The sequence below is a fragment of the Dipodomys merriami genome, unplaced genomic scaffold, assembly GCF_024711535.1.
Source record: "Dipodomys merriami isolate MVZ:Mamm:240054 unplaced genomic scaffold, mDipMer1.0.p SCAF_10, whole genome shotgun sequence".
NCBI lineage: Eukaryota > Metazoa > Chordata > Mammalia > Rodentia > Heteromyidae > Dipodomys > Dipodomys merriami.
In genome coordinates this window covers 34,832,280-34,859,436 of record NW_027202271.1, presented here as the reverse complement: position 1 = coordinate 34,859,436, position 27,157 = coordinate 34,832,280, and the positions used below count along the sequence as shown (strand labels likewise).

At 40.4% G+C, this 27,157-nt stretch overlaps 1 protein-coding gene across 1 annotated transcript in view; it reads left to right on the top strand.

Annotated features, from left to right (window-relative positions):
- The first annotated feature begins 476 nt into the window (after window positions 1-476).
- The window catches only part of E2f7 (E2F transcription factor 7), a 38,610-nt gene continuing 11,929 nt past the window's right edge, over window positions 477-27,157 (top strand). Inside the window, exons 1-7 of the mRNA XM_069989074.1 lie at window positions 477-611; window positions 1,382-1,474; window positions 9,171-9,446; window positions 14,692-14,860; window positions 19,735-20,025; window positions 21,521-21,679; window positions 23,084-23,218. Coding sequence (XP_069845175.1) covers window positions 1,382-1,474; window positions 9,171-9,446; window positions 14,692-14,860; window positions 19,735-20,025; window positions 21,521-21,679; window positions 23,084-23,218 — 1,123 coding nt within the window. The 5' untranslated portion in view covers window positions 477-611. The remainder of the gene's footprint in view (window positions 612-1,381; window positions 1,475-9,170; window positions 9,447-14,691; window positions 14,861-19,734; window positions 20,026-21,520; window positions 21,680-23,083; window positions 23,219-27,157) is intronic.

Below are 27,157 nucleotides of genomic sequence, written 5' to 3'. Positions count from 1 at the left end.
ACCGCCGCAGCCAGCCAGCCAGCCAGCCGCGGGGACCAGCGCGGGTCTTCTCTGCATAACAAAAGAGCCCACCCCTCCTCCTCCCGCCGCCCCGCCTCGGTTTCCCGCGGCCCGGGACTGGCGGTCCGTTGCAGGAATTGGCTCCGAGGCCGAGCTTTCCAGGTACCCGGAAGGGGGAAGGGGCCGTGGCGGCAACAATTGGGCGGGTGCGGGCGAAACGCGCGACTCCGAGCGCCAAGACGGCGAGGGGTGGGGTCGGTAGGGGCGGGGAGGCCGCAGCATACTGCCACGCGATTGGTCAGGGCCGCCCCGCCGGCTGCCGCTGATTGGCGCATGCTTAAATTCAGTCTCAAGGCGCCAGACGAGGTGTTTTAGCGGGGGACTGAGGTCCGGGCTGGAGTCGCGCTAGGCGGGTTCGCGGGGCACCGGTGCTATCCAGACATCGAGGGGTCTCCACCAGCGCAAGACACGCGGATCGGGGGGCCCTGTGTGCGCCTCGCTTGGCCCTCCTGATGTCGTTGCCCGACTGCTGACACCCGCACCCCCATCCCGCCTCGGCGTGGTCTGCGGAGATTCCAGCAGAGGCCGAGAGCTTCCTTCGCACCGCGGGAGTAAGCGAGCGTGGGGCTCGGGCTCCCCGGGGGAGGCGGGAATCGGGGGAGAGGGGTTCCTTCGCGCCCCGGCGCCTGCCCAGCCCTCTCCCTCCTGGCTGGCGGGAGATCGGAGGATCCTACTAGCGGGACCTGTGGGGCTGCGCCTGCTTCAGTGCTCACAATGATCCCCCACAATTTGGGGGTTCACCGAAAGAGTTCATCCCCTTAGGTCTGCTGGGGTGCCTGGGAAGTATCTGCACTAAGCCCTGGTGGGTTTGATCTGGGGATCGGGTTTCCTCCTCCACCCCCTGATTCAAAACCCCCTTCAAAGCCCAAATTCCTTCCGTTCTTTGCGCCAAAATTAACTGACCTGGGAGACCTCTGCACTTTCTGACAGATTTGCCCAGCACCCTACCCTCCTGACTTTTAATTATCGCTTTTCATTTAAAAAGAAAAAGACTGGTTTTTGTGGATTTCCTCCCAGATTTTCCGTAATTACGTCTTTTACATGTTTGTATTTGTTTCTGTGAGTTTGAAAGTGGATTAGAAAGTTTTGGCATTCCTGGACATTCCCAGGCCCATGGTTAGGGAAAGGGGAAAGTTCATGTTCATGAACACATAATGCTAAGTATTCTTGCTGATACAAGGAATACCTAAGTATGAAATTGTTTTCTAAATACAATAATCATACATTACAGATGGAGGTAAATTGTTTAACACTGAAAGACTGGATCAACCCCTAAACGTCTAAATGTAAACTCGTTTTCTAATATAATTGGACATTACAGATGGAGGTAAATTGTTTAACACTAAAAGACCTGATCAACCCCAGGCAGACCAGACTCGATTTTGCCACTGAAGATGGGGAAAGTGCACACAAGGTAAGCTCAGAAGTTCCTTCATCTCTCACATGTCAAACATAGTGATATGTGGTCAGCATGTCACTTGTATTTGTCTTCAAAGCGTTTTAATTTTAATGAACATTATAGAAAAATACTTTCTATTTAAAAAAAATGAAGCCATTATTGTTTTAGTTCTACTCCCAGTCTTGCGATGGAAAGGCCAGGTTAGATGTAGTGTTGGAACCAACTTTATAGAAACCAAACATGCTGGGCACAACCAAAAATTTGGAATAGATTGCCTTGTCAAGGGTAGTAGAGCCAAAAGCTTTGTCAGAATGTTAACTTCAGTTCCTAGGGAAAATAGACCTGTAGTAATAAATGCTGGCTTATTAAAATACCAAAGAGTGGTATCCTGTATGGACTGTCCCATTCACCCAAGATTGTGGCTTTTGCCTAGCATCCAGGGAGACAGTACCTGGTTACTATCATTCTGCCCTCTGAATATTTTACAGTGCTAGCCCTAGTTTTTGCCTGAGCCATTCCCTCTTTGCATTGCTTAGGATTTGCAAGAGTGATATCGTCAAGAAGCATTACAAAATAAACTGGTCATAGCAATATCTAAACTATCATCTTGCCCACATGAGCACAGCTGATGTACAAATCAGCACATGCCCTACCAAGAAGGCGTAATAAATAGCTTATTAGCAGTGAACATCTGAGGGTTTTCTAGGCAGCAGAAAATAGGTAAGCCAAGGCTAGTTTCAGAAACTTTGAATATAAACCTGGGAGGAACAGATTGAATCTCTTGGGGATTCTGGTCTTTTAAGCTTAGCATCAACAGTGAACTTGCCTGTTTGCACCTGTTATTTAGGCCTTTAAAGAACACTTGACACTTCTGTTTTTGGATAGGTATGAAACTACATATTATGCCAGCATTTAATTTGTTTTTGTTAGGAAAATCTACCAAAACATTATTGTTTTAAAGGGGGCTGTGTGTGTCTGTGTGTCTCCTGGGGCTTGAGGGCCTGGGGCTCTGAATTTTGCTCAAGGCTAGCACCTTACCATTTGATCGAGAGCTTTACTTCCGGATTTTTTGTTAATTTAGTGGAGATAAGAGTCTTTAAGAACTGGACTGTCTTCAAACTGTGATCCTCAGATCTCAGTCCCCTGAGTAGCTGGGATTACAGGCATGATCTGCACAAACACCCAGTCTCAAGAGGACTTTTTAAAATACATAAGACATAGGAAGACAAATGACTAGGTCTTACATACTCAGAATTTTGGTGTTAGGAGTTTCAGAGCAAAACTTCTTATTTTCCTTTATAGTGTGGATCGAATATCTATATATTTATACAAAGTTTATAAGCCTACTATGTTTCTGTCCTGAGTTAGTGACAGTTGCCAAGTATCTTCAACAAGGGCCTCCTGTTTTACCCAAGCTTGCCTCAGTAAGTGTTGTGTCCAGTCCAGGTTTTAAATTTTAATGTTGTACAAAAATGCTCAAAAGTTATTGGAAAAGTCGTTAAAATATTTGAGTAGCTTGCATGAGCTTCCACCATAGAGAGAGGTAAGAAATGGAAACAGAGTTCTGATAAAATACTAGGAGGGGCTTTGGTGTCACTTTTCCACATTGTTATAAGTTTAAACAGATTTTCAGGATGGTGAGAAGTTGATATTTAGTCTGAATCCTACCTTTGATTTACTGCTATGCTGTTTCTTAGCTACATGACCTCAAGTAAGATTTATAAGATCTGCCAACAAATGTGTATGCTTAATACACTGGCAATTCAAGCCAGGTGCTGGTGGCTCATGCCTGTAATCCTAGCTTCTCAGGAAGCTGAGATCTGAGGATCCCGGTTCAAAGCCAACCCCGGGCAGGAAAGTCTGTGAGACTCTTATCTCCAATAAAAACCACTAGAAAACCGGAAGTGGCGCTGTGGCTCAAGCAGTAGAGTGTTCACCTTGAGCCGAGAGCGCAGGGACAGTGCCCAAGCCCAGAGTTCAAGTCCCATGACCAAAAATGCTGACAATTCAGACCATTTTTTTCTTCTATAAATTGGAGCTAATACATTAGCACTTCTCCCATTGGGTTTTTATAAAGCACCAACAGCACATACTCTTCTCACTAAACTGGATTAAACTGTCAGCCCCAAGATGAATGTGATGTAGGCCTAGCCCCTCAGTTACCTAACTTTCAAGAATCCAGATGTAAAACTGGCCAACTGTACTATAATTTGATAACTGCTGTCACAGGAGAGGTAATAAAGTGCCTAGACAGAATAGAGGATGGAAAAACTCCTAAGCCTGCACAGCTTCCTAGAGGAAGTAATATCTGGGTTGTCTTACTGATAAGGAAATTCAACCTACAAGAAGAATGAGCAAGGTGAACATTTCAGGCAGAAGAAATGTCATACTGTGTAGGCATTCAAAAAATGTTCAAGAAATCCAGAATGTCCAGAAGCCAGTGATGCTGACTTCTAGAAAGATCTAGAAATCTCTCTGGGGGTACCTGGATTGGTATCCTGCTGGATCATCTATCATTTAGAGGATTTATTTTTAACTTCTGCACATTGGTCCAGGTCTATAAGTACTTTATTAATGCAGATATCTTCTGATTACTTATGGAGAATTTTTTTTGAAAACAGAATTTTTAGCTTTATTACATAAACCTACTGCTCCCAATTGCAGGGTTATAAAGAAGTCTCCCTGCTATGTTAGGGATGTTAGATTTCTCAGTGTATTTGGAGATGACATAAGTAACAAATGGGAAGTAAATGGGAAGAGTTGAGCTGTTGGGAGAGCTCTGTGAAGTTGCTAATACTTGAACTGGAATGACTGCTAAGGCCCTGGCAAGTAATAAGGAAGGGAACTAGTTAACAAGTAGCTGTATATCGAAAATGGTGGTATGTATCTGGATCCTGGCCCTCTCAAAAATATGGATCATGAGTTTAAAGCCCTCTTCGGATAGATAGCAAGACTCTTTCTAGAAAATAAAGTTTGAGAAAAGAAAAAAGAACTGTAGAAAGAGCATGGAATAAGTATGAATTTGGATTTTGGAATTTGTAGAATTTCAAGGTCCTAGCCTTGAAACCTAATTTGGGAATTGTCAACATATTATAAGGTTGACTTTAAAGCCACATTTATGAAATTAAGTGAACCATTCCAGAGACTGAAGTGAACTTGAAGGCTAAGCATGGACTCAGGCAGTTTATAAGAGTCCAGGTATAAGGAATTCCTCCAGGCACCTGAGAAGCACAGAAGTACCAAGAGAATCAGGAGAGAAAGAGTAGAAGCCTAAGGTCATTGAGAGGTGACCTAAGTGAAAACCACAGATCAAAACAGAAAAGGAGAAAGGTTGAAGGAACCCTCAGTATGCATTACTTCTAGAAAGTGTACTCTGGAAGGAAGTAGATTTTGTTTTTTAGTAGCCAGAAGACTGCTTAGCATGTAGACTTTATTATGAACCTTTAACCACAGGTAAGCTCCACCAATGACATTAAAGAGAAAATTATGTATAATAGTGTAAGGCAGGTTCAAAGGAAATCAAGTGGATTTTATTGGGGCAAAAGTGAGTTACGTATGAGAGAACTGGAAAAGAGGTTGTTCAGGTTTTGTTGAGAACCCTGCAAGGCTAATGGCTGTCTATATTATTTGAAGCTATATATCATCTAAGCTAAGAGGTATGGCTCAAGTGGCAAAGCCTTTGCCTACCAAGTATAAGACCCTGAGTTCAAACCCCAATTCTACACACACATTTAAAAAAAAAAAAGTAGCTATATGGAGAGAGAACCCTGTACTAGAACCAAGCAAGGCTTTAGCCACCAAACCTTTTCTATAGAAATGTGGCAAGGTATAGACGCTTACCTATAGCTATAGCACAGGTATTGTATTATGAATAAAGGTGAGTTTTTACATAGCACTTCACAGATTTCAAGGCTTTTTACCTGCATTATTTGATCTGATTTTCACAGCAACTCTATGGCCAGAACCAAGGCTCGTTACCTTGTATAGGTGTGAGAACTGGAGCACCACTTCATGGCCTCAATTTTTTGAGGGTGTCTAATCAAGGAAGTGATTTCCAAAGTGTGGCAGGTTAGGGCTTTTTGGCCTGGAGAAAGGAAGGAAGTGGAAGGGAACGGAATTGGACAGAGGGAGATGTGTGGTGGCAGTTCAGTCACAATGGAAGTCTTGAGATTACACTATGCGACAGGGGATTTTGAAATGACCCCTTAGAGTGGTCTTGAGCTGAGGCCAAGAGGCCAGACCTTTTTGTGCTGATGTTACTTCTACCAGGCCTCCCACAAAATGGGTGTGGTTCTAGACTTGTCAGCCCTCTTCAGCCACATTAATCCAGCTAAGGATTTATTATTGGCAAGACTCTGAAAGTCTCTGAACAGCCAGGGGAAATGAGTCATTCATACCTGAAGAGATCTGGATGCACCTTGGTATGTCTTCCTTCCAGCTGTGCATCCTGCCCCATTAGGGAAGGATGACAGGACAGAAATCAAAACAGGGTATAATTAGATTGGCAGTTGACTTTCTGATTGCTCAGAACATGATTTGCTTGGCATTTTAAAATTTTGGCATAAAGGTGTAACACAGTCCTAATCTACCACATAGCCTAACTCCCAACTTTAGTTTTTTAAACTATAGTGAGAATATACCAAAGTAAGCAAAGAAATCATTCATTCTAATTGACCTCTTGCTAGGGAGAAAATGAGGACTGGTTACTTGTATGAGGACAAGTACAGTGGAAGCAATCCAGAAAGAGCAAATCTGTCGATGCAGCAAGCCTGGGCTACACACCCTATACCTTCAGGGTAACTTCTGACAAGGCCCAGTGTTCTTTGAGCATATGTAATGGACAAGGCACTGTGCCAAGAACTGTGAGGTGCACAGTCTCATTGAGATAAGACACACTCAGAACGTCAAAAGCAATATGATGTGCTGTATTATCGTAGTTGTAAGTGATGAAGGAGGAAGAGAGGAAAAGATAATTGTTAAATTGGTATTCACTAGGTACCAGGAGCTATTCTCATAATTCTTCAGTTTGGTTTTTTTTGTATACTTGATTTTCAGTTGAAAGAAACGGCCTATGGTGAGGTAAAGGGACTTGCCCACCTTCCAACTGTGATAAGCAGCAGATGCTGCTAAGCTGGCCGTGGATCTGGCACACATAACTACCCATAATAGCATCCCCCAGAAATGCTAGGGGGGGTCAGTGGCTCACTGGGTTCTCTGTTGGAGGTGTGAAAAAGATAACTTTCTGTCTGTTGCACCTAGAACCAGCTCATCTCTAGATTCAGAAGTTCAGAAACTGTTTTCATTGTTTTTCCATTCCTTTGAGTTTTACACAGGAGGTTGGATGTGACCCCAGGCAAGTTATTTAACTTCACTGTCTGAGTTTCTTCATCTATAAAATGGCAAAACAATAGTACCTATGATGAAGGACTAGAAGGACTGGGTCAGGAGTTATGTATGTTAAATACATAAGGCAGAGAGTGTAGCAATACATTCTTAACATTTCCCCTGCGAGTTCACTTGTAGAATACTTTATCCAAGTGGCACACCAGCAGGAGGGATTTGTGTGAAGAGGCAAACAGATGCAAACCTCCTGGTTGGAGGCTTAATGCTGGTTGGCTTTGAGAAATCATAGCCCCGTCCCCACTCTTGCTTCCGATCAGATAATGACAGAACTGTCAACCATGAATAGTAGCCAATAGCATCCACTAATCCAAGGAACAAAGGTTGACCTTCAAACACAAACTGCTGCTTCTGTTACCGCTTCAGAATGTTGCTTATTTCTAGGAAAACACTTTTAAAAAACAAGGGGGGGAACCAATGCAACAGTGATAATCACAAGACAATATGTTAGAAATGATCTGTACAACTTGAGGAGGGTAGGAGGGAGGGAAAGTTGGAGAAAAATGAGGAAAGGGGTAACAAATTTGACAAGAAATGTGCTTATTAACTTTTGTAACTGTAACCCCTCTGTACATCACCTTAATAAAAAAAACAGCTATCAGACAAAATCCAAGTATGTGTAATGGCAGTAGTTATAAATATATAGGAAAGGAGTGACTCATCCCCCATTGTGATTATGTAAGTCACAGTTAATGGGAGGAAAATCCTATCACATGAAAGAAGAATGCTTCTGGTTTTAAGTGGTAGAAATCTTTTCGGAGGAAGAAATGTGATTATAATTACTCGGTAACTCCCATTGTGAATTTTTCGTACTTAGTTCTTTTCATAATGGATCTACCTTTAATCTTTTCTTATAATTAGCTAAGACAATCTGTGCAAAGTATGCTGTGGGGGTGGGGGAGTAGGTTCTATTCCACAGCTATTACCATGGTGCTGAAAAATTAAAAACAAAACTTGGGTCTTAAACACTTAGAAACCTTGACAGTAGAAAGGAGAAGGTAATGAGGAGTGAAAAGGTTTAAAGAATGTGTGTACATATAGATGTATGTGCATCTACATATACACATATATGTGTATTTATGGTTATGTGTTTTATATAGATGTGTGCATTTACATGAATGAAGATAGCATAATGGAACCTACCAAGTACTGTTTGTGAGAGGGTAGTTAAGGGATTATAATAGAGGGGTGAATTTACTCAAAGTATACTGTATTTATCTGTGAAATTTTTATAGTTAAATTCCTTTGTACTATTAGTGGGTCATTAAATAAAAATAATAAAAATATGAGACTTATTAATTATATTAAAACTATTGGTATTATTAGCTAACTATAGTTTACTAATCATTATTAATTATTAACTAACTGGTATTCATAATATTCAAAAATAATTTTTAATTGAAATTTGATATCTAAGACAAAGATATCAAAAAAACTTGCTGCCTACCTCTGAGCCATCTAAGCTTATTGCCAGTGGTGTTCTCTTTGTGTTGAACAGGTTGTGGGTTGGTTGGATGATACTCCAATAGCAAATCACATATGGTAGAAACGACAGGAGTCATGTGAAGTATGATCACCTATCAGGATGAAGGAATTTGGAAATTTATAGGCCAGGTGCTAGTGGGCTTACACCTAAAAGCCTCAAGAGAATGAGATCTGAGGATCAGGGTTCAAAGCAAGCCTGGGCAAAAAAGTCTATGAGATTCTTATCTCCAACTAACCTGCCAAATGCTGGAAGTGGAAGTATGGCTCAAATGGTAGAGCATTAGTCTTGAGCAAAAAAAGCCAAGTGAGAGGGAATAGTATGAGGCCATTTTATGTATATGCATGCAGGCATATATATATTATATATACATATATATCTGTGTGTGTATATATATACATATATACACACACACATATATATACATTTTTATATAGAGAGATAGATAGATGGAGAGGGAGAGAGAGTGATCACCCTTAAAAGCAATATGAATTTTACCCATATTCACATTCATCACTCCTAATGATGTTTGTAATTCATATATACTGATAGATATATTCATAACCTCTCTTGCAGGGATGCCATGGAAAATAGGTTTAAAAGGAATAACAGATGATAATCCATTTCTTATTGGAGCCATTATTCCCTTCCCTTGAATGCATTCATCTGCCCTTCACTCATCCCATCCTGATACTCTACAGCCTTGACCATGTATTTCCAGCCTTGACCATGTATTTCCAAGTCTTGGTGAATGGTGGGATTTAACCGAACTCATAGCATAATCTGCTCTTCCTTGTCCTTGCTAAAAAATCTCTTTTTTTAATATAGGAAAATATATTTGTTGATCCATCAAGAATGGCTCCAAAGACACCAATAAAAAATGAACCAATTGATCTATCAAAGCAAAAACTCTTCACCCCGGAAAGAAATCCCATTACTCCAGTTAAGCTTGTTGACCGACAGCAGGTAGAGCCATGGACACCCACCGCCAACCTGAAGATGCTCATCAGTGCTGCCAGCCCAGACATAAGGGACCGGGAGAAGAAAAAGGGACTGTTCAGGCCCATTGAAAACAAGGACGATGCATTTACAGACTGTTTACAGGTAACAGCTATGCTCCCAAAAGTTTGTTTTATAGAATTTAGAAAGCTTTACTTGATTTTTAGAAAGTCATAGAATTCTGCTTTTCATTACCTGATGAGCTGAAAGTTCCTATCTTTTTCTTAACAGCTGAATTCCTGCTCTTGATCTTATTTTTCATAAGGAATGCTCTCTTCTTTGTATGATGCTCTCTTGACCAGACATGTTAAAAAAAAACAATAATTTTGATTTAATGAAGGGATTTGATTTCTTTTTAACGTTTCTGTGTTGCTTTTGTTCAGATTTTATAGGCTATATTAGCAGAAATACTTTGGCTTGGAAAATCCCATTATTCATAAACATGATCAGTTGGCTGTTTGGGGGCTTTATTCAAGTGAATCTATCTTTAAATTGCATATCCTATGAGGAACCTCAGTAATATGAATATGTTGCACTGGTGTCTTATGCCTGTAATCCTAGCTACTCAGGAGACAGAAATCAGAGGATCACAGTCTGAAGCCAGCCCAGGCTAAAAGTCCATGAGACTCTTATCTCCAATTAAACACCAAAAAGCTGGAAGTAGAATTGTGGCTGAAGCACTAGAACTCCAGCCTTGAGCAAAAAACTTTAAGGAATAGCACTCAAGCCTGATTTCAAGCTCCAGAACTGCTACCAAAAAAAAAGATAAAAGAAAAACTAGTGATCAGTAAACTTTTTTCCAGGCTTCCTTTTAAAAAGTTACTTATAGCTAGATACCAGTGACACACCTGTAATCCTAGCTACTTTTAGGAGGCTGAGATAAGAGGATTGGGGTTCAAAGCCAGCCTAGGCAGGAAAATCTGTGTCTCCAGATTAAACATCCCAAAAAGCTGGATATAGCTGAAGTGATTAAGTGCTAGCCTTTAGCAAAAAAGCTCAGAGACAGTACCCAGGCCCTGAGTTCAGGACCAGTACACACAAAAAAAGCTTACTTACAGATTTTACTGTTCTTAGCTATTTATACTCCTTTTGATGGGCCTGTTACAGTATAAAATTTACTAAAATGAAGAAATAGGGAGGAGAGAAGAGAAAAAAGATGTCCTAAATTAGAATTTGAAATTGATAGACCAAAAGGAATTTAATCTCCTACACATATCATTACAGTGGCACAAGGAACAGATTCTTTCATGTAAGTAGATGCAAATCATCGATTTTTGAGAGTATTCCACATGGTTTAAACCCAGAAAATGCTCAGAATTCTTCTGGGCTGTCTGGCTTCCTTTATATTTTGTATTTGATGTGGAAAGTCCAAGGACTTTGTTCCACAGATGTTAGGAGTCACCTGCCTTGGTTTTGCTGGGGTTGGAAGAATTAAATAAAATTGTGTGCGTTTTGCTGTCAGAGTCAGAAATTAGATTTTCTTGGTTTTTTTTTTTTTCCTTTTTTAAAAAAAAGTTTTGATAAAATACAGCAAAGTGAAAACCACCCAAAAGGATTTGTCAGTCATCTTTTTGACACAGTAACATTATAGCTTACTTTTATCAAAGTAAGTGGTTGTGCAATAATGACCCTAAAACACTTCTAGAAATCTCTACAAGTGTTTTGTTTCTGTTTGGTTTGTGGGTTGGTTTTTGCCAAGTTTTTGTTTTGAAGCACTGGGATTTAAACTCAAGGTCTTGCACTTGCTCTACCACTTGAGCCATGGCCCCACCTCTTTTTTGCTTTAGTTATTTTTTGGATATGATCATATGTTTTTGCTCAGAGCCAGCCTTGAACCATGACCCTCCTTCCTACACCTGCCATGTAGTTGTGTTGCGGGTATGAAACACCATGTATGACTAGCTTATTGGCTGAGATGGTGGTCTCACTGATTTTTAGCTCTGGTTTGCCTTAAACCATGATTCTGGTATAGCTACCGCCAGGTCATTGGATGTGCAGATGTTTACAAGTAATGTCAATTTGCTTTCCAAAGTGCTGTTTGTTTCCACCAGTAACAGATAAATCATTTGTTGACCCACATACTCTCTGACACCTGAAATCGTCAAACATTAATTTCTCTCCAGCTAGTGAGCAAACAGATTTTTTTTGGTTTTTTTTTGGGTCCGGTCATGGGGCCGGAACTCTGGGCCTGGGCACTATCCCTCAGCTCTTCAGCTCAAGGCTAGCACTCTACCACGTGAGCCACAGCGCCACTTCCGGTTTTTTTTCTTTTTGCGTATGTGGTGCTGAGGAATCGAACCCATGGCCTCATGCATGCAAGGCAAGCGCTCTACCACTGAGCCACCTTCCCAGCCCAGCAAACAGTTTTTTTTATGTTCCTGTGGGTATTCCATTTGTTTGTCCTTGGTGACTGATGAGGGTAAGCTTTCCACACAATTCCTGGATGGTTTCTTCCTCTTCTCTGCAGTGCTTCTTTGTGTTGTTTTCTGATTTTTATTATCTTGTTTTACTTTTTCGTATTAATTTGTTGGAGATGATTGTGTGGTTATTTGGGGCATTAAACCATTATCAAGTCAGTGTATGGCCATGCCAATATCAATTCAATATATGGTCAGATTGACATTGTACATTTCTTAAGTTTAACTTAGTCTGGTATAAATCTGTGTGTGTGTGTGTGTGTGTGTGTGTGTGTGTGTGTGTGTATGTGTGTGTGTGTGTGTGTGTGTGTGTGTGTGTGTGTGTGTGTGTGTGTGTTGTAAAGTAATTGTTCCCTATCCAGAAGTCAGGAGAATATGGCCCTGCATTTTCTGGTATAAATCTGTGTGTGTGTGTGTGTGTGTGTGTGTGTGTGTGTGTGTGTGTGTGTGTGTGTGTGTGTGTGTGTGTGTGTGTGTGTGTGTGTGTGTGTGTGTGTGTGTTGTAAAGTAATTGTTCCCTATCCAGAAGTCAGGAGAATATGGCCCTGCATTTTCATTTACAATTTGTTTTCTGTGATTAATAAACAATTCACTTGAAATTGCTTTTCATGTATGATGTTGAGTCAGTAATAGAACTTTATGTTTGTATATGTATAATATGTTCTACCTGCATTATGAATTTGGAGTTCCTTCTACTACCTATGGAGTTCTAGTACTACCTATGTCAAATATCAAAATTCCATTTACTATATATGTCTATTTCTGGATCCTGTTCTACTGGTCAATTTGTTTCTCTGCCATTGCTATATTGTGAGAAGCTTTGTTATCAAATAAGGCAGGACCTTCATATTTTTCTTCAAATATATAGCATAGGTATTCTTAGCAATTTGTTCTTCCATTTGTACTTTAGATTGGGTTTTAATTCTGAATCAGTTAAGATAATCACATCTCTTTTTTTCCCTTGAATTTGTATATTGAAAAGCCTTTTTATGTTCTTGGTACTTAAATGAAGCTACTTCTCAAATGTTGATGAAACGAAGATGTTATTGTAAGAAAGTGACAAAAGATTATAATACATATCCCAAGCACATGTGGCTTATACCTGTAATCTCAGCTGCTCAGGAGGCTGAGATCTGAGGAACATGGTATCAAAGCCAACCACTAATTATCTCCAATTACCAGGTGGAAGTAGAGCTGAGGTTTAAGTGGTAGAGCACAACCCCTGAGCAAAAAAAGCTCAGGAACAGCACCCATGCCCTTCGATTAAACTCTAGGACTGGCTGGCACACAACACACACACACACACACACACACACACACACACACAGGACTAATTTAATGGCCCTTGTTCAGTTTCAGCCTTTAGTATAATCTGTTGTAAAATATACAGGTTAGACAATGCAATGCAGGTCAGTGCATCTCAAACTTTCATGTCAAAATCAGTCATCACATAGAATCTTATAGAAGGGTGGAAAAGAACTTCTTTGTGGTACTAAACCATTCTATCCATGAAGATAGTATACTTCTTGGTTTTATATGTTCTCTAATACCAGTTTTAGTGGTTTGGGCAAATAGATTTGCTAGATTTATTCCTAAATAGCTTCTTATTCTTGATACTGTGTATAATGCCTTTTCAATTCATTTTCTGTATAGAAATTTAGTTCGTTATAAAAAAAATATTGTCTTAACATTGAAGTATCTTGCTAAAGTATCTTATGGTTAGTACTTTGAGATTCGTTAGAAAAAGAGTCATCAGTCAGACAAAGATTTTGCTTGTTCTTTTCCAATCCCTGTGCCTCAATTTCTTTTTCTTGTCCTCATGCACTGACTAAGATCTCTAGTGTAATATAGAAGAGAAGCAATGATAATGTATGTCCTTGTTATTCTCCTGAAATTTCAGGGGATGTTTCCAGGATTGTCCTGTCAAGACGGATGTTTGCTTTTGAGTTTTTCATGAGCAGCCTTCATTGATGAAGCTCTTTCCTATTTCTAGTTCTCCTAGGGTATTTTTGAAAACCATAGATGAGTGTTAGATTTATCAAATGCTTTTTCTGAATCTGTTGGGATAATAATCTCCCTTCTTGAATCTGTTTATTAAAATTGTTTACTTTCTTGGCACTTGAGTGAAGCCTTTTTCAAATGTGGGCTGATAAGACAAGGATGCTAGTTAGAGTACTTACAATAAGAAAGAGAAAGGAGGAATATGATTTACAGGCCCTTGTTCAGTTTCATCAACTTTTGGTCATTTGTAAAATATACAAATTAGCAAACACCATACAGGTCAGTGCATCTCAGATTTTCATGTCAAGAACAATAAACCATGATGTTATAGGCCTGAGATTCTGCATCTCAAACAAGCTTCTAGTAGTGCTTATCAACAACCATACTAGCAAGGGTGTAGCATCTATACATGACATATTTTTAAAATTTTTAACCAATAGAAGGAGCCTCTTATAGCAAAGAAGAAGAAAAAAAACCTCAGTCCAGAAGAAACAATAAATCATTAAGAACATCAAATTACAAATGTATTTAACAAGAATCTTGAGTGATAGGATGGTATAAATGGAATACGTGTCTCCCACACCCCCTTTCCAACTTGTCTGTACCCATCGTTTCAATTTCTCCATTAGGATGTTTTTCTTTTTCTTTTTGTTGGTCATGGGGCTTGAACTTTGGGCCTGGGCGCTGTCCCTGAGCTCTTTAGCTCAAGGAGAGCACTCTACCACTTGAGCCACAATACCACTTCCAGTTTTCTGGTCGTTAATTGGAGATAAGAGTCTCAGGGACATTCTTGCCTGGGCTGGCTTTGAACTGTGATCCTCAGATCTCAGCCTCCTGAGTGGCTGTGATTACAGGCCTGAGCCACTGGTGCCTGGCTCCATTAGGATGTTAACCATGACATATCCCTCCTCTCTTCTGTCTGCCTTCTGTAGCTTGATGCTGTTGGGGACAGTGCTGTGGATGAATTTGAAAAGCAGAGGCCAAGCCGAAAACAGAAAAGTTTAGGACTGCTGTGCCAGAAGTTTCTAGCTCGCTATCCAAGTTATCCCTTGTCAACAGAGAAAACAACCATCTCCCTAGATGAAGTTGCTGTCAGTCTTGGTATGTATCACCACAGTACCTGGAGGCCTGTCTCCAGTGACAGTGGGAAACTGGTTTTCTGAGGCAGGTCCTTCAGAGCGGGGCCTTCCACAGGGGAGGACAGGGAGCAGCCAGAGATGTTTGCATCATCACTAAGTGTCTCCTCTGTGCACAGAATTCCAGAAAGCCTCCTAGATCTGGGAGAACAGGCTTTTTAAACCTTAAATAAAAACATTTTGCACTGGGGTGTTAGTGACTCCCACTGTAATCCTAGTTACTTAGGGACTGAGACCTGGAGGATCCCAGTTGAATGCCAAGCAAGCTTTCTGGTGAATGGTGAATGGTCAAGATGACTTGTACTCATAAATGGACATGTTGAACCAATTCCCCTTTGTGCTTATAGAGACTTTGAAAAAAAATTTTAAGGTGTCTGAGATTCTGTCTCAACTAACCAGCAAAATGCTGGAATGGAGGGATGGCTCAAGTGGTAAATTGCTACCTTCCAGCATAAATAAGAGCATAAGGCCTTGAGTTCAAGCTCCAGCACAACACATATGTTGTATACAGTATTCATATAATATATATTTTATGTGCATGTTTATGTGTCTATATATGTATGTATATGTATATAGATATATGTATAGATACCTATACACATAAATACATGTGTATAGAGGAAATATTTTTGAGCTTTAGATTATAAAATGTTGTCCCATTTAAAATTCTCCTTCACCCTCACCATAGGATAAATGTAATCCCATCACTTGGGAGGCTGTGGCAGGAAGATCATGAATTTGAGGCTACCCTGGGCTTCCTAATGAGACTGTCTGACTAAAAACAAAATACAGATATCCTGCTTTTAATTTTTTAATAATGTTTGTAAGAGTTTATAACTGATGTTATTTTATTTTAAAGCATGATTTGAGAGCAAGATTTGTTTGAAGTCTGTACCATGATATTCACATAAAGCCTGTTAAATGAGAAAAAAAGCATATCTGCACATTATTCATACAGCTTAAATCTTATAACAACGAAGGGCAAGAGCGTTCACATGGCAGGAGCATGTGTAATGTCTGATGAGTGTACTGCTGTAAAAAAAATACATGTGTGTGCGTATATACATACATACAAATAAATATAAAATATAGATTCAGCTGCTTCAGAATAGAGACCCCTAGTGGACATTAACTGCGGTTGACAATCATTAAGCAAAGATGTCACAATATTCTCTTAAATCATAAGAAGCATTTACATATATGGGGGCGGAGCTGAAGAGACCACCTTAAGTAGATGATAAATATTTTTTGTTTCTTAGTTTTCTTCCTTCCATACATCAGAAACATGTGCCTCGGGACCTAGACGATTGTTGGTGTGAATTATTCAAGCTCATAACTAAGAAGATGATTTGGGTTGTTGGAAACTGAAATAATTATGAAAAAGTGGGTTGCGGTAGGAATGTCATATCATAGGCCAGTTTGGGGGTCAAAGGGGATTGATTTTTTTTTTCAAGTGCAATTCTTAAATTTTTATACTGTAAATCTTTCAAAAAGGTAATTGACCAGAAAAAAAAATTAACCTATTATTGACTAACAAAGGGACCGTAGTACCTACCTTGCAGAGACATTGCCAAGTTGGACATAATCAGAATGGCATGCCTAACTCCATATCTGGGGCATGGATTGGCAGTGAGCCTTTCAGAAACATGAGCTGAAATGTTCTGATTGACCCTGAAAAACCTCTTCATACCTGGCATGGATAATAACTTAGTTCTTAGATTCTTCCCCTTCACCCCAGTCCCCAGCTGTCTAGTCAGGCTCTGTATATAAGAAAAGGTAGAATATTGTGGTTAGGGAAACATTATAGAACCCAAAGTTTAATGAAATAATCTGGGATAGCTGACAAATCCAACAGGGAAGGGAGGGAAGGCACGGTGGAGAGCCTCTTAAGGTTCTGGGTCCTAGAAGCCAGTGTTAGAGAAAATGAGGATAACAGATCATCCAGCATTCATAAAGCCTATTCCACATCTCTAAATTCTCCATCCAGGAGTCTTGCGCTGATGTCACTACAGAAGACAGAAGTTTAGGTGTTGGAAGGATAGATCACAGGTCCTAGGGAAGATAGAAGAACAAACTCATACTTTCATCTGGGCTACAGAGGAATTCTTAGAGTTCCACATTACAGTACGTGGAGCAGAATTCCAGAGAGTTTTTTTTTTAATTGTGAAAATACTGTACCGAGGGGTTACAATTACATGGGCAAGATAGTGAGTACATTTCTTATCAAGCATTGTAGCCTCCTCCTTTGTTTCCCCTTCCCATCCAGAGAGTTTTTATAGCTTCCCAATGCCCCAGACCTGTCATCTCTCCATGGGAGCTTGAAAAATGAAGTCCTTTCCTAGTAGTTTCATTGGTGACCATCTCCTGGGATGGAGTCTCCCTTCTATCTCAAGGTTACAAGCTGTTAAGATCATAGGATATGTAGAGCTTCATATTGCCTGATTTCTCAGATTCTGGTGTATATAGGCTTGACATTGATATTATGGGTAAGAATTTAAAGAACAGCGGGCAACTTTAGTAAGTGGAAAATAACACAACAACAGTTAAAACTCTGTAAGGTGGGAAATTCAGGTGACTAAGCCAGGCAAGCAGCTGCTACTTTGGCTCTCACCAGAACCACATACTAGGAACCATGGTACATATTAAAGATCATCTAACTCAAATGCTCAGAATCTGTGATTTCCTCTTCCAAGGGATATCTAGCCACTAGATGGAGACTTAATCGCTTGCTAGCAAATACCAAATAACAAAACACTGGGGCATATGGCTGGCCCTGGGGTGTCTCAGTTGCATTCACATGACATTTCTAATGGGAAGGTTTTTAGAATGTTACACTCTAAACAAGATGTGGTAAGATGTTTAAACGGCTGAAATGAAGAACCAGGCCTTTCTAGACAAGATACTGACTGCCCCTGCCAGCACCTTGCAATGGACAGCTGGTACTGAAGCCTGAGATTTAGGGGGCTGAGAGCTTGGGCCATGAGGCTTTCAGAACATGGACTAAAATGTTCTGATAGACCATGAAGTGCCTCTTCCTGATTGTGCTAAAAACGGCCACCCCAGGATTTTCCTTGTAATAGGAGTCTTTCTCATATTCTATCTTTGAAGAGCCAAAAGCTGCATTCACCAAGTCTGCCCTGATTCTATAACAGTTTTTAGCTGTTAGGAAGAAAGAGGACATCTTTGTTGCTGGGCAGGTTTTCTGGAGACTTTTGTTATGGGCCCCTAGGCTAGAACAAAGGAATCTGTGGGCCTGAGGGCCTATTGCACAATAAAGTCCCTGACAGATTGGGGGTGGGGGGAGGTGTGTGTGGCCCTGGGGCTTAAACTCAAAGCCTGTCCACTGTCTCTGAGCTTTTTTGCCCTCGACTAATGCTCTACCACTTGAGCCACAATTTCACGTCCAACTTTGTGGTAGTTAATTAAAAAGCCCACACAGACTTTTCTGCTCAGGCTGGCAGTGAACTGTGATCCTCAGATCTCAGCCTCCTCAGTGGCTAGTTTCATAGGTGTGAGCCATCAGCACCTGACCAAACAGGTTTTTATCTAGTTCGATATCTTATGTTAGCAGGGATTTTAGGCATCTCTAATGCCATGTAAAATATTTAGATTAAAATTAATACACTAGGGGAACTTTTACATTCATTCTCATCTTATGAGGTAAGCACTAAGGCACAAAAAGGCTAAGTAACTTCCCAGGATCACACAACTAGTAATAAGGGGTAGATCAAGGATTCAAATCAGGCAGTTTTACTCATATCCCTCCCACACTTAACCACCATAACTATTTCTGATGTTTGGTAGACAGAGCTCATGCTCCCAAGGTACTTGTAGAGATGGGGAAGTGGGAAGGGAACTGATGGGTGTCACAGTCATTCTGTACCAGTCTTTGTGCTTCACTGATGGGATGTTTGTTAGCATATGGGGAGTGAGAACACAGGGAGAAGGGTCAGGACCATGTAGAGCAAGAGGACACTGGAGGGAGACTTGTGCTTTTTCCAAGTCTGGCTATAGCTTCCTCCAGCAACTCCAGCCCAAGCCCTTGAACCATTTTTGTTGTATTGTTGTTCATTTTGTTTGTTTGTTTGGTGTTGATGGTTGGCAATACTGGGATTTATACTGCCCCTCATGCTTGCTAGACATGTGCTGTGCCACTTGAGCCACACATCCCAGCTCTTTTTGCCAAACCTTCAACCACGATCCTACAGATCTCTACCTCCCAAGTAGCTGAGATTATAGGTGTGAGTACCTGACCTGGCCATGCCCTTATATCTTGAGTTTCTAGCTCAAAATAGGAAGCAATGATTAAGAGAGCCTGATAAAATTCTTTGTATCATTCAAAGTTCAAGAAAGAATGATATTGTCCAATGATGAAGTGCCAATTATTAGACCTTAGTTCTCATTTTGCAAAATTAGGCATACAGGTCACAATCAACCACCCATTCATCCTGTGTCATTATTATGCATATTGTGGCATATATCCTATGGCATATTATTATGCATATCACTTGATACTACCAATTTGAATATGCTGAAATACTTAGAATATACCTTGTTGACCTAATAGGTATCAAGAGCAGATGCTATGCAGATGAACTATGGCCATCTCAAGACTGGGTCTACTTGAAAGTTGGATCCCAAGAGTAAATGAAGTAAAATAATTTTCCATTGTTTAAACTCTGATACATTGAATTCATTGAGCATCCACAAATTGCTTGGCATTACATTCTACAAAGTAGTTAAGAGAAAAAGTCTAAGCTCAAGGATAAAAAGTCCAATCCAAGGATACTCAAAAGTATACATCTGTGTGTTGTCTGTTGGCCTATGTTTCCCAAACAGGTGTGGAGAGGAGACGTATCTATGATATTGTAAATGTGCTGGAGTCGCTACATCTGGTCAGCAGAGTCGCCAAGAATCGGTATGGTTGGCATGGCCGGCACAGCCTGCCCAAAACCCTGAAGACTCTCCAGAGACTAGGAGAGGAACAAAAATATGAAGAGCAGATGGCCTACCTCCAACAGAAGGAGCTGGATCTGATGGATTTTAAATTTGGAGAACGTAGAAAAGATGGCTATTCTGATTCTCAAGATCAACAGTTACTGGATTTCTCTGAGCCCGACTGTGCTTCCTGTGAGTCTGTTATGACCTTGTGCATAATAGCAAAGAGAGTGATGGTCTCTTCTGAAGATCTTCACTATTAAGATATAAAGTGCCGGACTCACAAGCCTAGAGGGAGATGTCCTGTCATTCTGTCTACTCAAGAAAGGAAGCCAGATGGCTGCACAAATAGGCCATCCACTTGACCTTGTGTAAACCTTGCCTAGTAGCAACTCTCTTGCTGTTTGGTGTGTTTGAATTGTAGATCACTAACAGAGCTCCCATTATAGATTGACTACTCAGTACTTTCTCTCTCTCTCTCTCTTTTTCTCTGTCTCTCTCTCTTTCTGTCTCTGTCTGTCTGTCTCTCTCTCTCTCTTTTCTTTTTGGAGTGTGTGTTTGTTTGTGTGCCAGTACAAGGCTTGAACTCAGGGCCTATGTGCTGTCACTTTGACTCAAGACAGGAGCTCTACCACTTGGGTCATAGCTCTGTTTCTGGCTTTTCAGTGGTTATTTGGAGGTAAGTGGCTCAGACTTTTCCTGCCCAGGCTGGCTTTGAACCCGGATCCCCCAATCTCTGTCTCCTGAGTAGCTAGAATTATAGGTATGAGTCACTGGCACCTGATAATGCTGTTTTCTTTTCTTCACTGATGAAGTTTTCTTTGCAAAGAATTATATTTAATTATTATGCAGTAGATTAGGTAAAAATCCCCTGGAACAGAAAGTGTTTAAGAGAAAAACTAACAGGATTTGTTTTTTAATTTATATTGTGTTGTTCCTCCCCACAACTAGTATCTTCCTCTTCCCATTTTAGCCAGTGATGATCAGCATCCTTGCCCTCCTTCCTCGTTGCTCAGATAACAAAATATAAGCATCACTCACATTGTAATTGCAGATCTTAGAAGTACAAAGAAGGGTACATTAGAGTCCCATGGGCTCATGCCTTTTATTTCCAACCCACAAGGCAGGGAAGGCAGCCATCTGTTGTAAATGGTTTACCTGCCATCCCTAGAAGCTTACTTCTAATCCTCTCCTGTTTATATAAAGCTTATTTGTGCTCCTATTTTTGACAAAAATTGGGAGACGTGGGCATCTATTAGTATATTCTAGATATTGTGAGCACAGAGAACAAATATGGCATTTTTGCCTTTGGGAAGAGAGTTAATGTCCTGGGGGGTGAGGAGTGGGGGAGATACCTTATCCCTGACCTTGCTTTTCATCTGTCTATATTAATCTTCTCCAAAAGTTGCTTTAGGAAAACTTACGTGTGGATTCTATTATATATGTAAGTGTGGCATGTGAGGAGCAATTTAAAATGTGCGTGTAAGAGTTTAGGCTTGCTGCAGAGTAATTTTATGAGCCATAAGATTTGCTTAAATGAGCTGATTTGTGTGATGGGTGTCAAGTAAGTTTCTGCCTAGAGCATATGCTGGTAGAGTTAGAAGGTTCTGGAAACTAAGGACAGTTTTTCTTAGGGTAAACCCTTTGGTTTGATTTTTTTGTTGTTCTTGTTTCTTTCCCTTCTCAGCATCTGCTAACAGTAGAAAAGATAAGTCCCTGAGAATCATGAGCCAGAAGTTCGTCATGTTGTTCCTGGTCTCCAAAACCAGAATTGTTACTCTGGATGTAGCTGCCAAGATACTAATAGAAGAGAGCCAAGATACTCCAGATCACAATAAATTTAAAAGTAAGAATCTTTATATCCCGTAAAAAGGGTGGAATTTCATGTGCTGACACTTTTGGCCTCTTAAGTTATGAGGAGACATGTATATATATTTATTTTTGAGAAAAATACTCTCCTTCCTGGGCTGATAAAGGTCCATTAGTGCTGTTGGGAGGTCAGTCACCTGTTAGAAATCCCTTTACGCTGCTGCCTGAGAGCCTTTTCTGGATGGTTCTAGTGAACAGGAAAGTGGACAGTGAGAACAGAATACCATGCTGAGAACTGCAGTCAGGGAGGGTATGTGGTTCTTTGCATTTCTCTTTCGTAATGCTGCATCCAAGACAGAATATCTGAGTTTTCTTTCCCCTTTTCTCCCCCACCCCCTGCTTACTCTTCTGAAGGGTGGAGATGAAAGTTATCTGCAGGTAAGAGCCAGAGAACCGATGAGGATTGGGTGGTGGGACATGGCTGCTGGACAGAAAGATAGCCTCCAAGTGTCGCCTGTGCATTCCCTTTTTCTGTGAAGCTAGGATCCTGCGCCAGTTCCCTGGGCCCCTGGTGGGAAGCCATGTGCTCATTCTTAGCTGCTTTGATTTCTGGCTGGAATAATAGCTAGGTTGAAATGGCTCGATTAAAAACTCAGCCCTGGCAGGGTTAGGAGAAAAGCTTAATGTTTCTGGACAATTACCCAAACTCCTTTGCTTCATCTGAGCCCTGAGGTCAAATGTGTTTCCTCTCAATCAATTTTTTTGAATAGAGATTTCTTGGATAGAAAAAAACATGTCATTGTCCGGCCTATCTTAATGTATTGCCACCCCCTTTGGGTTTTCTCTCACGTGTGTATGCAGTTTTCCAAGATGGCTGAGATGCCCTCCCATCCTGCCCTGCTGGATGGCCAGAAGGTCAGCATGTCAGGTGTGGAGCTGATATTATTAAGCACAGAAATTACTCCATGACCTTGAGACTTTGGCATCTTATGTGTACAGTGAGTGCGCCCTTGCTGAGGGCCCTTGGGGAATCCTTATTATTTTTACAGGCCAGCTGTCTACGAGGCAGGTGCCGCAGTCTCCTGCAGAGAGCAGCTCAGGACAAGGCTTGGATATGCCACACATCCGAATCACATTTATTAAGCTTTTCATCTCAGTCCATTTTTTTCCCCTTGGTGTTTTTTGCAATCACAGTGCTCTTTGCTTTCTTGTCAGAGGTGCGAAGTTGTAGAGAGGGAAGGACAAACTGACCTTCCATTTACTATGTGTCTTCAGAAACATCAGATGCATAAATCTTGGGTGGTTTTGTGACAGAGCCATTGGTCTCTTCCCCACCCCTCTGGAGGTTTATGTGGTGACCAAGAACTGTGTTCTGTCACATAAACTAAAAGGTACTAATGTCACAGGTGGCACGACTATAATTGCCTTTTATATCTTCAAGCAAAGGTACGACGCCTCTATGACATAGCCAATGTTCTGACCAGCTTGGCTCTGATAAAGAAAGTCCACGTAACAGAGGAACGAGGACGTAAACCAGCCTTCAAATGGATCGGGCCTGTGGATTTCAGTTCCAGTGGTAAGGAGGTGTGGTTTTGCCAGGGATCTGTTTTACTTACCAACGACTAATTCCTTTTCCAGATTATAAATTGACTACACAGTGAGATCTGCTCTCTTTTCCTGTAATCCATGTCACACACAACATTAGACGAGCACCATCACTTGTGCAGCAATGATCATTATTCTAAATGCCATGGGCTTGGGTCATCCATAGTAAGAAAGGAAACATGAGGCCTTGTAACAGATTTTCTGACACTTTGGAATTATGATTGTTTCTTCATTAGCGGAATCAAACATTGTTTTCAGAGACGTACCAAATAATGTAAAAATTACATCTATTACTGTCACAAAACTAGTAAGTGGTTAGATTGCTTCTAAATATAGCATGGATGTAATGAACACTCATTCTGTAATTTATTTAAAAGGTTAGAAATACCACAATTTTACTGAACTGGAGTGAAAGAGGGTACTCATTTCACAGGTAATATCTGAGCCATCAGGCACTAGAGCTCTACAGCAGGGACTTCACAGATAGCTGTGCTGCCTGGGAAAAAGCCATTACGGTTATTTTTAAATTACCCTTTCAATTTTGGCATTAGTGGTAGAAATTCATGCCACTTAATTCAGCCTTATAAAAGATACCATTCTCTACCTCTTTAGTAACACTGACTGGATGAGATCACTTAAAATCAAGTGTAACTAATTCAATGCAGCAAGTATTTACTGAGTCTGGACTGGGTGCCGATGCTATGCTATATGCATTGGGAAATTTAAGGTGTATGTGATGCAGTTCCTGCCTGCATGAAATGTTCAGTTTTGCCATGTTCTGCTTCTCTACCTTGGTTTCTGTGGTTCTTTTCACCCATGAAGCCTTCTTTTTTTTTTTTTTCCACCTTTAAAAAAAAGGTTATGTTTCACTTAGAGACAGGCATACATTATGAGAAATGTGTCATTACAATATTGGTGCAAATATCACTGTATAAACATTAATAAATGAACTTACACAAACAATTACTGCCACAAAATCATGGCAGTGTGTGTGTGTGTGTGTGTGTGTGTGTGTGTGTGTGTGTGTGTGTGTGTGTGTGTGTGTGTGTGTGTGTGTGTGTGTGTGTGTGTGTGTGTGTGTGTGTGTGTATGGCATAGGACTATTCTCTGCTTTCAAGATCTGGCCCAGTGTGTGTGTGTGTGTGTGTGTGTGTGTGTGTGTGTGTGTGTGTGTGTGTGTGTGTGTGTGTGTGTGTGTGTGTGTGTGTGTGTGTGTGTGTGTGTGTGTGTGTGTGTGTGTGTGTGTGTGTGTGTGTGTGTGTGTATGGCATAGGACTATTCTCTGCTTTCAAGATCTGGCCCAAATATCTACTCCTTCATAATTTTCCACCACCCAGTGCAAAATGTATCTGAGCTGAGCAAGCACATGTTGTATTATGTTGTTACACATGATGGCGTTGATATGTAGGATGCCCTTGCCTTCTATCTACTACTACCCCCATGGTACCTGGAACCTTGCTTACTTCTTTTGCTTTAGTTGGCTGATGAGCTTTTGAAGGTATATAATTTCCACAAGTTTAAAAGTGAAGAGTTAAGTAGTAAATTAGTAAGTCAGGGTGGCACTGCATAGGTAGAAATTGAGAGAAGATACAGATTTAAGTTCTGATGGACTGCTAGGTACTGGAAAAATGATAGAATAGTGTTTTTTTCAACAAATGTGTCAAGCCAGGTGCTAGTGACTCACAGCTATAGTCCTAGCTACTCTGGAGGCTGAGATTTGAATCATGGTTCGAAGCCAGCCCAGGCTGGCTTTTGAAGAGTCTATGAGACTCTTATTTCCAATTAACCACAAAGCAAAAACCAGTAGTAGAACTGTAGCTCAAGGGGTAGAGCTCTATTCTTGAGCAAAAACGCTAAAGTACATGCCCAGGCCCTGAGTTCAAACCCTACTACCGGCACAAAACAAAGAACTAATACATCTATAGTAGCAATATCAGGCATCCTGATTCAAGTGCAAAGCTTAACTTAGGATAATGAGATAAAGTGTAATCAGCTTAAGGTATAATCATTTTTGGAAAGCTTCAGAATATGTGAGCCATAAAATTTGTACTAGATAAAAGAGAAGTGATGAGGAATCTTTGAAGTTAGGAGATAAAAAGAGGAAAAAGACTAATGTGGAGGTTCCATTGGAAAAAAATTAAGATCTCTGGAAAGTGAGCTGGTGTTGAAAATACAAGAAGTTCATATATTTGCATGTGAACAGGGTTTGGAGCCATTCTGAGCACCATTTTTCTCAACCATTTAGAAACCAAGTTTCCTTTACCTATTCTCTTGCTTTGCTGCTGATATTGTCATCAATGAAGCAACCAGGTTTGGAACTTTAGGATGTTTAATTTAGTAGTTTCCATGGTAAAAATTCATAAATGTCTCATCCCTCTTCTTCCTTCCAGCATGGTACAGTATATCATACATGTTTGTTTTTTAACAACTCTCAAGGTGTCACTGGAATACAACAGATAGCATGAAATTGTTCTTTGTGTTGTCAAACGTTTTACTGTTACGTATTTTACAAGGTCTATAGTTGATTTTTGATTCTGATTAAGGCAATTCTTTAAAGCAGTTCTTTAATAGAGGGAAATATTATCTACCTGTTTAGTTACTATTTCCAATATTCACTGGAAATTATTATTAAGCCTTCCCTTTCTGTAGGTGTAAGCTGCCAGCTAATATCGTTTTTCTTCTGCTTGGAAGACTTTCACATTTCTTTTAGTGAAAGTCTGACAGTGATGAATTCTTCTGACTATAGTATGTCTGAAAACATTTTATTTTTGAAAGGTATTTTCACTGGGTGTAGGGGTCTAGGTTAAAGAGTTTTTAACTCCTTTCTTTCTTCATTACTTTCATTTTTACTTTTTTTATTTTCCATTGCCAGGATGGAATCCAAGGCCTCACAAAGTTATCAGCTGTTTCTTCAGTTTCCTGTTTTCTTATCTCTGTCCTTTACAGTTATATTTGGTTGCTTGCAATTGTCTCACAAATCACTGATCTTTTCCTTTTCTTTCTTTTTGTTTTGTTTTGTTGGCCAGTCCTGGGGCTTGAACTTTGAGCTGCATTTGCTCAAGCCTAGCACTGAACCAGTTAAGCCACAGCGCCACTTCCAGCTTTTTCTGTGTATATGGTACTGGGGAATTGAACCCAGGGCTTTATGCATGCTAGGCAAGCACTCTACCACTAAGCCACATTCCCACCCCTGATCTTTTCTTTTTCAGTGTTTTTTTTTCTGTTTCACTTTTATTCATTTATCTTGCGGTTTCTTCAGATTCACCGTTCTTTTAGTGTGTGTGTGTGTGTGTGTGTGTGTGTGTGTGTGTGTGTGTGTGTGTGTGTGTGTGTGTGTGTGTGTGTGATGTGCGTGTGTGTATGCACCAGTAGTGAGGCTTTTAACTCTGGGCCTTTTACTCTTGCTCAGCTTTATTCAGTGAAAATTGGAGCTCTACCATTTAAGCCATACTTCCATGTCTAGCTTTTTGCTGGTTAATTGGAGATAAGAATCTCTCCAATTTGTTTGCCTGGGCTGGCTTCAATCTGAGACTTCTCAGATCTCCACCTCCTAGGTAGATAGGATTATAGGTGTGAGCCACCAGGGCCCAGCTCATTCATTCTTTTAATGTGAATTGGTCATTAATCCCATATCTTATATATTTTACATCTTCAATCTTTTTGTTTTTTTTACCTCCAAGAGTTTGATTGGGGCTTTTATATTTTTCATATCTCTTTACACTAACACATTCTAGCTTCTTGAAAGTATACATTTCTATAACTTTTAAAGTGCTGATCTACTGTACTTTGCCACATCTGAGTTGACTTCTATTGATTTTTTTCTTCCTCATTGTAGGATATTGACCTAGTTCTTTAAATGTACCTGGTAATTGTTCATTGTATGCTGGACACTGAGAATTATACAATGTTT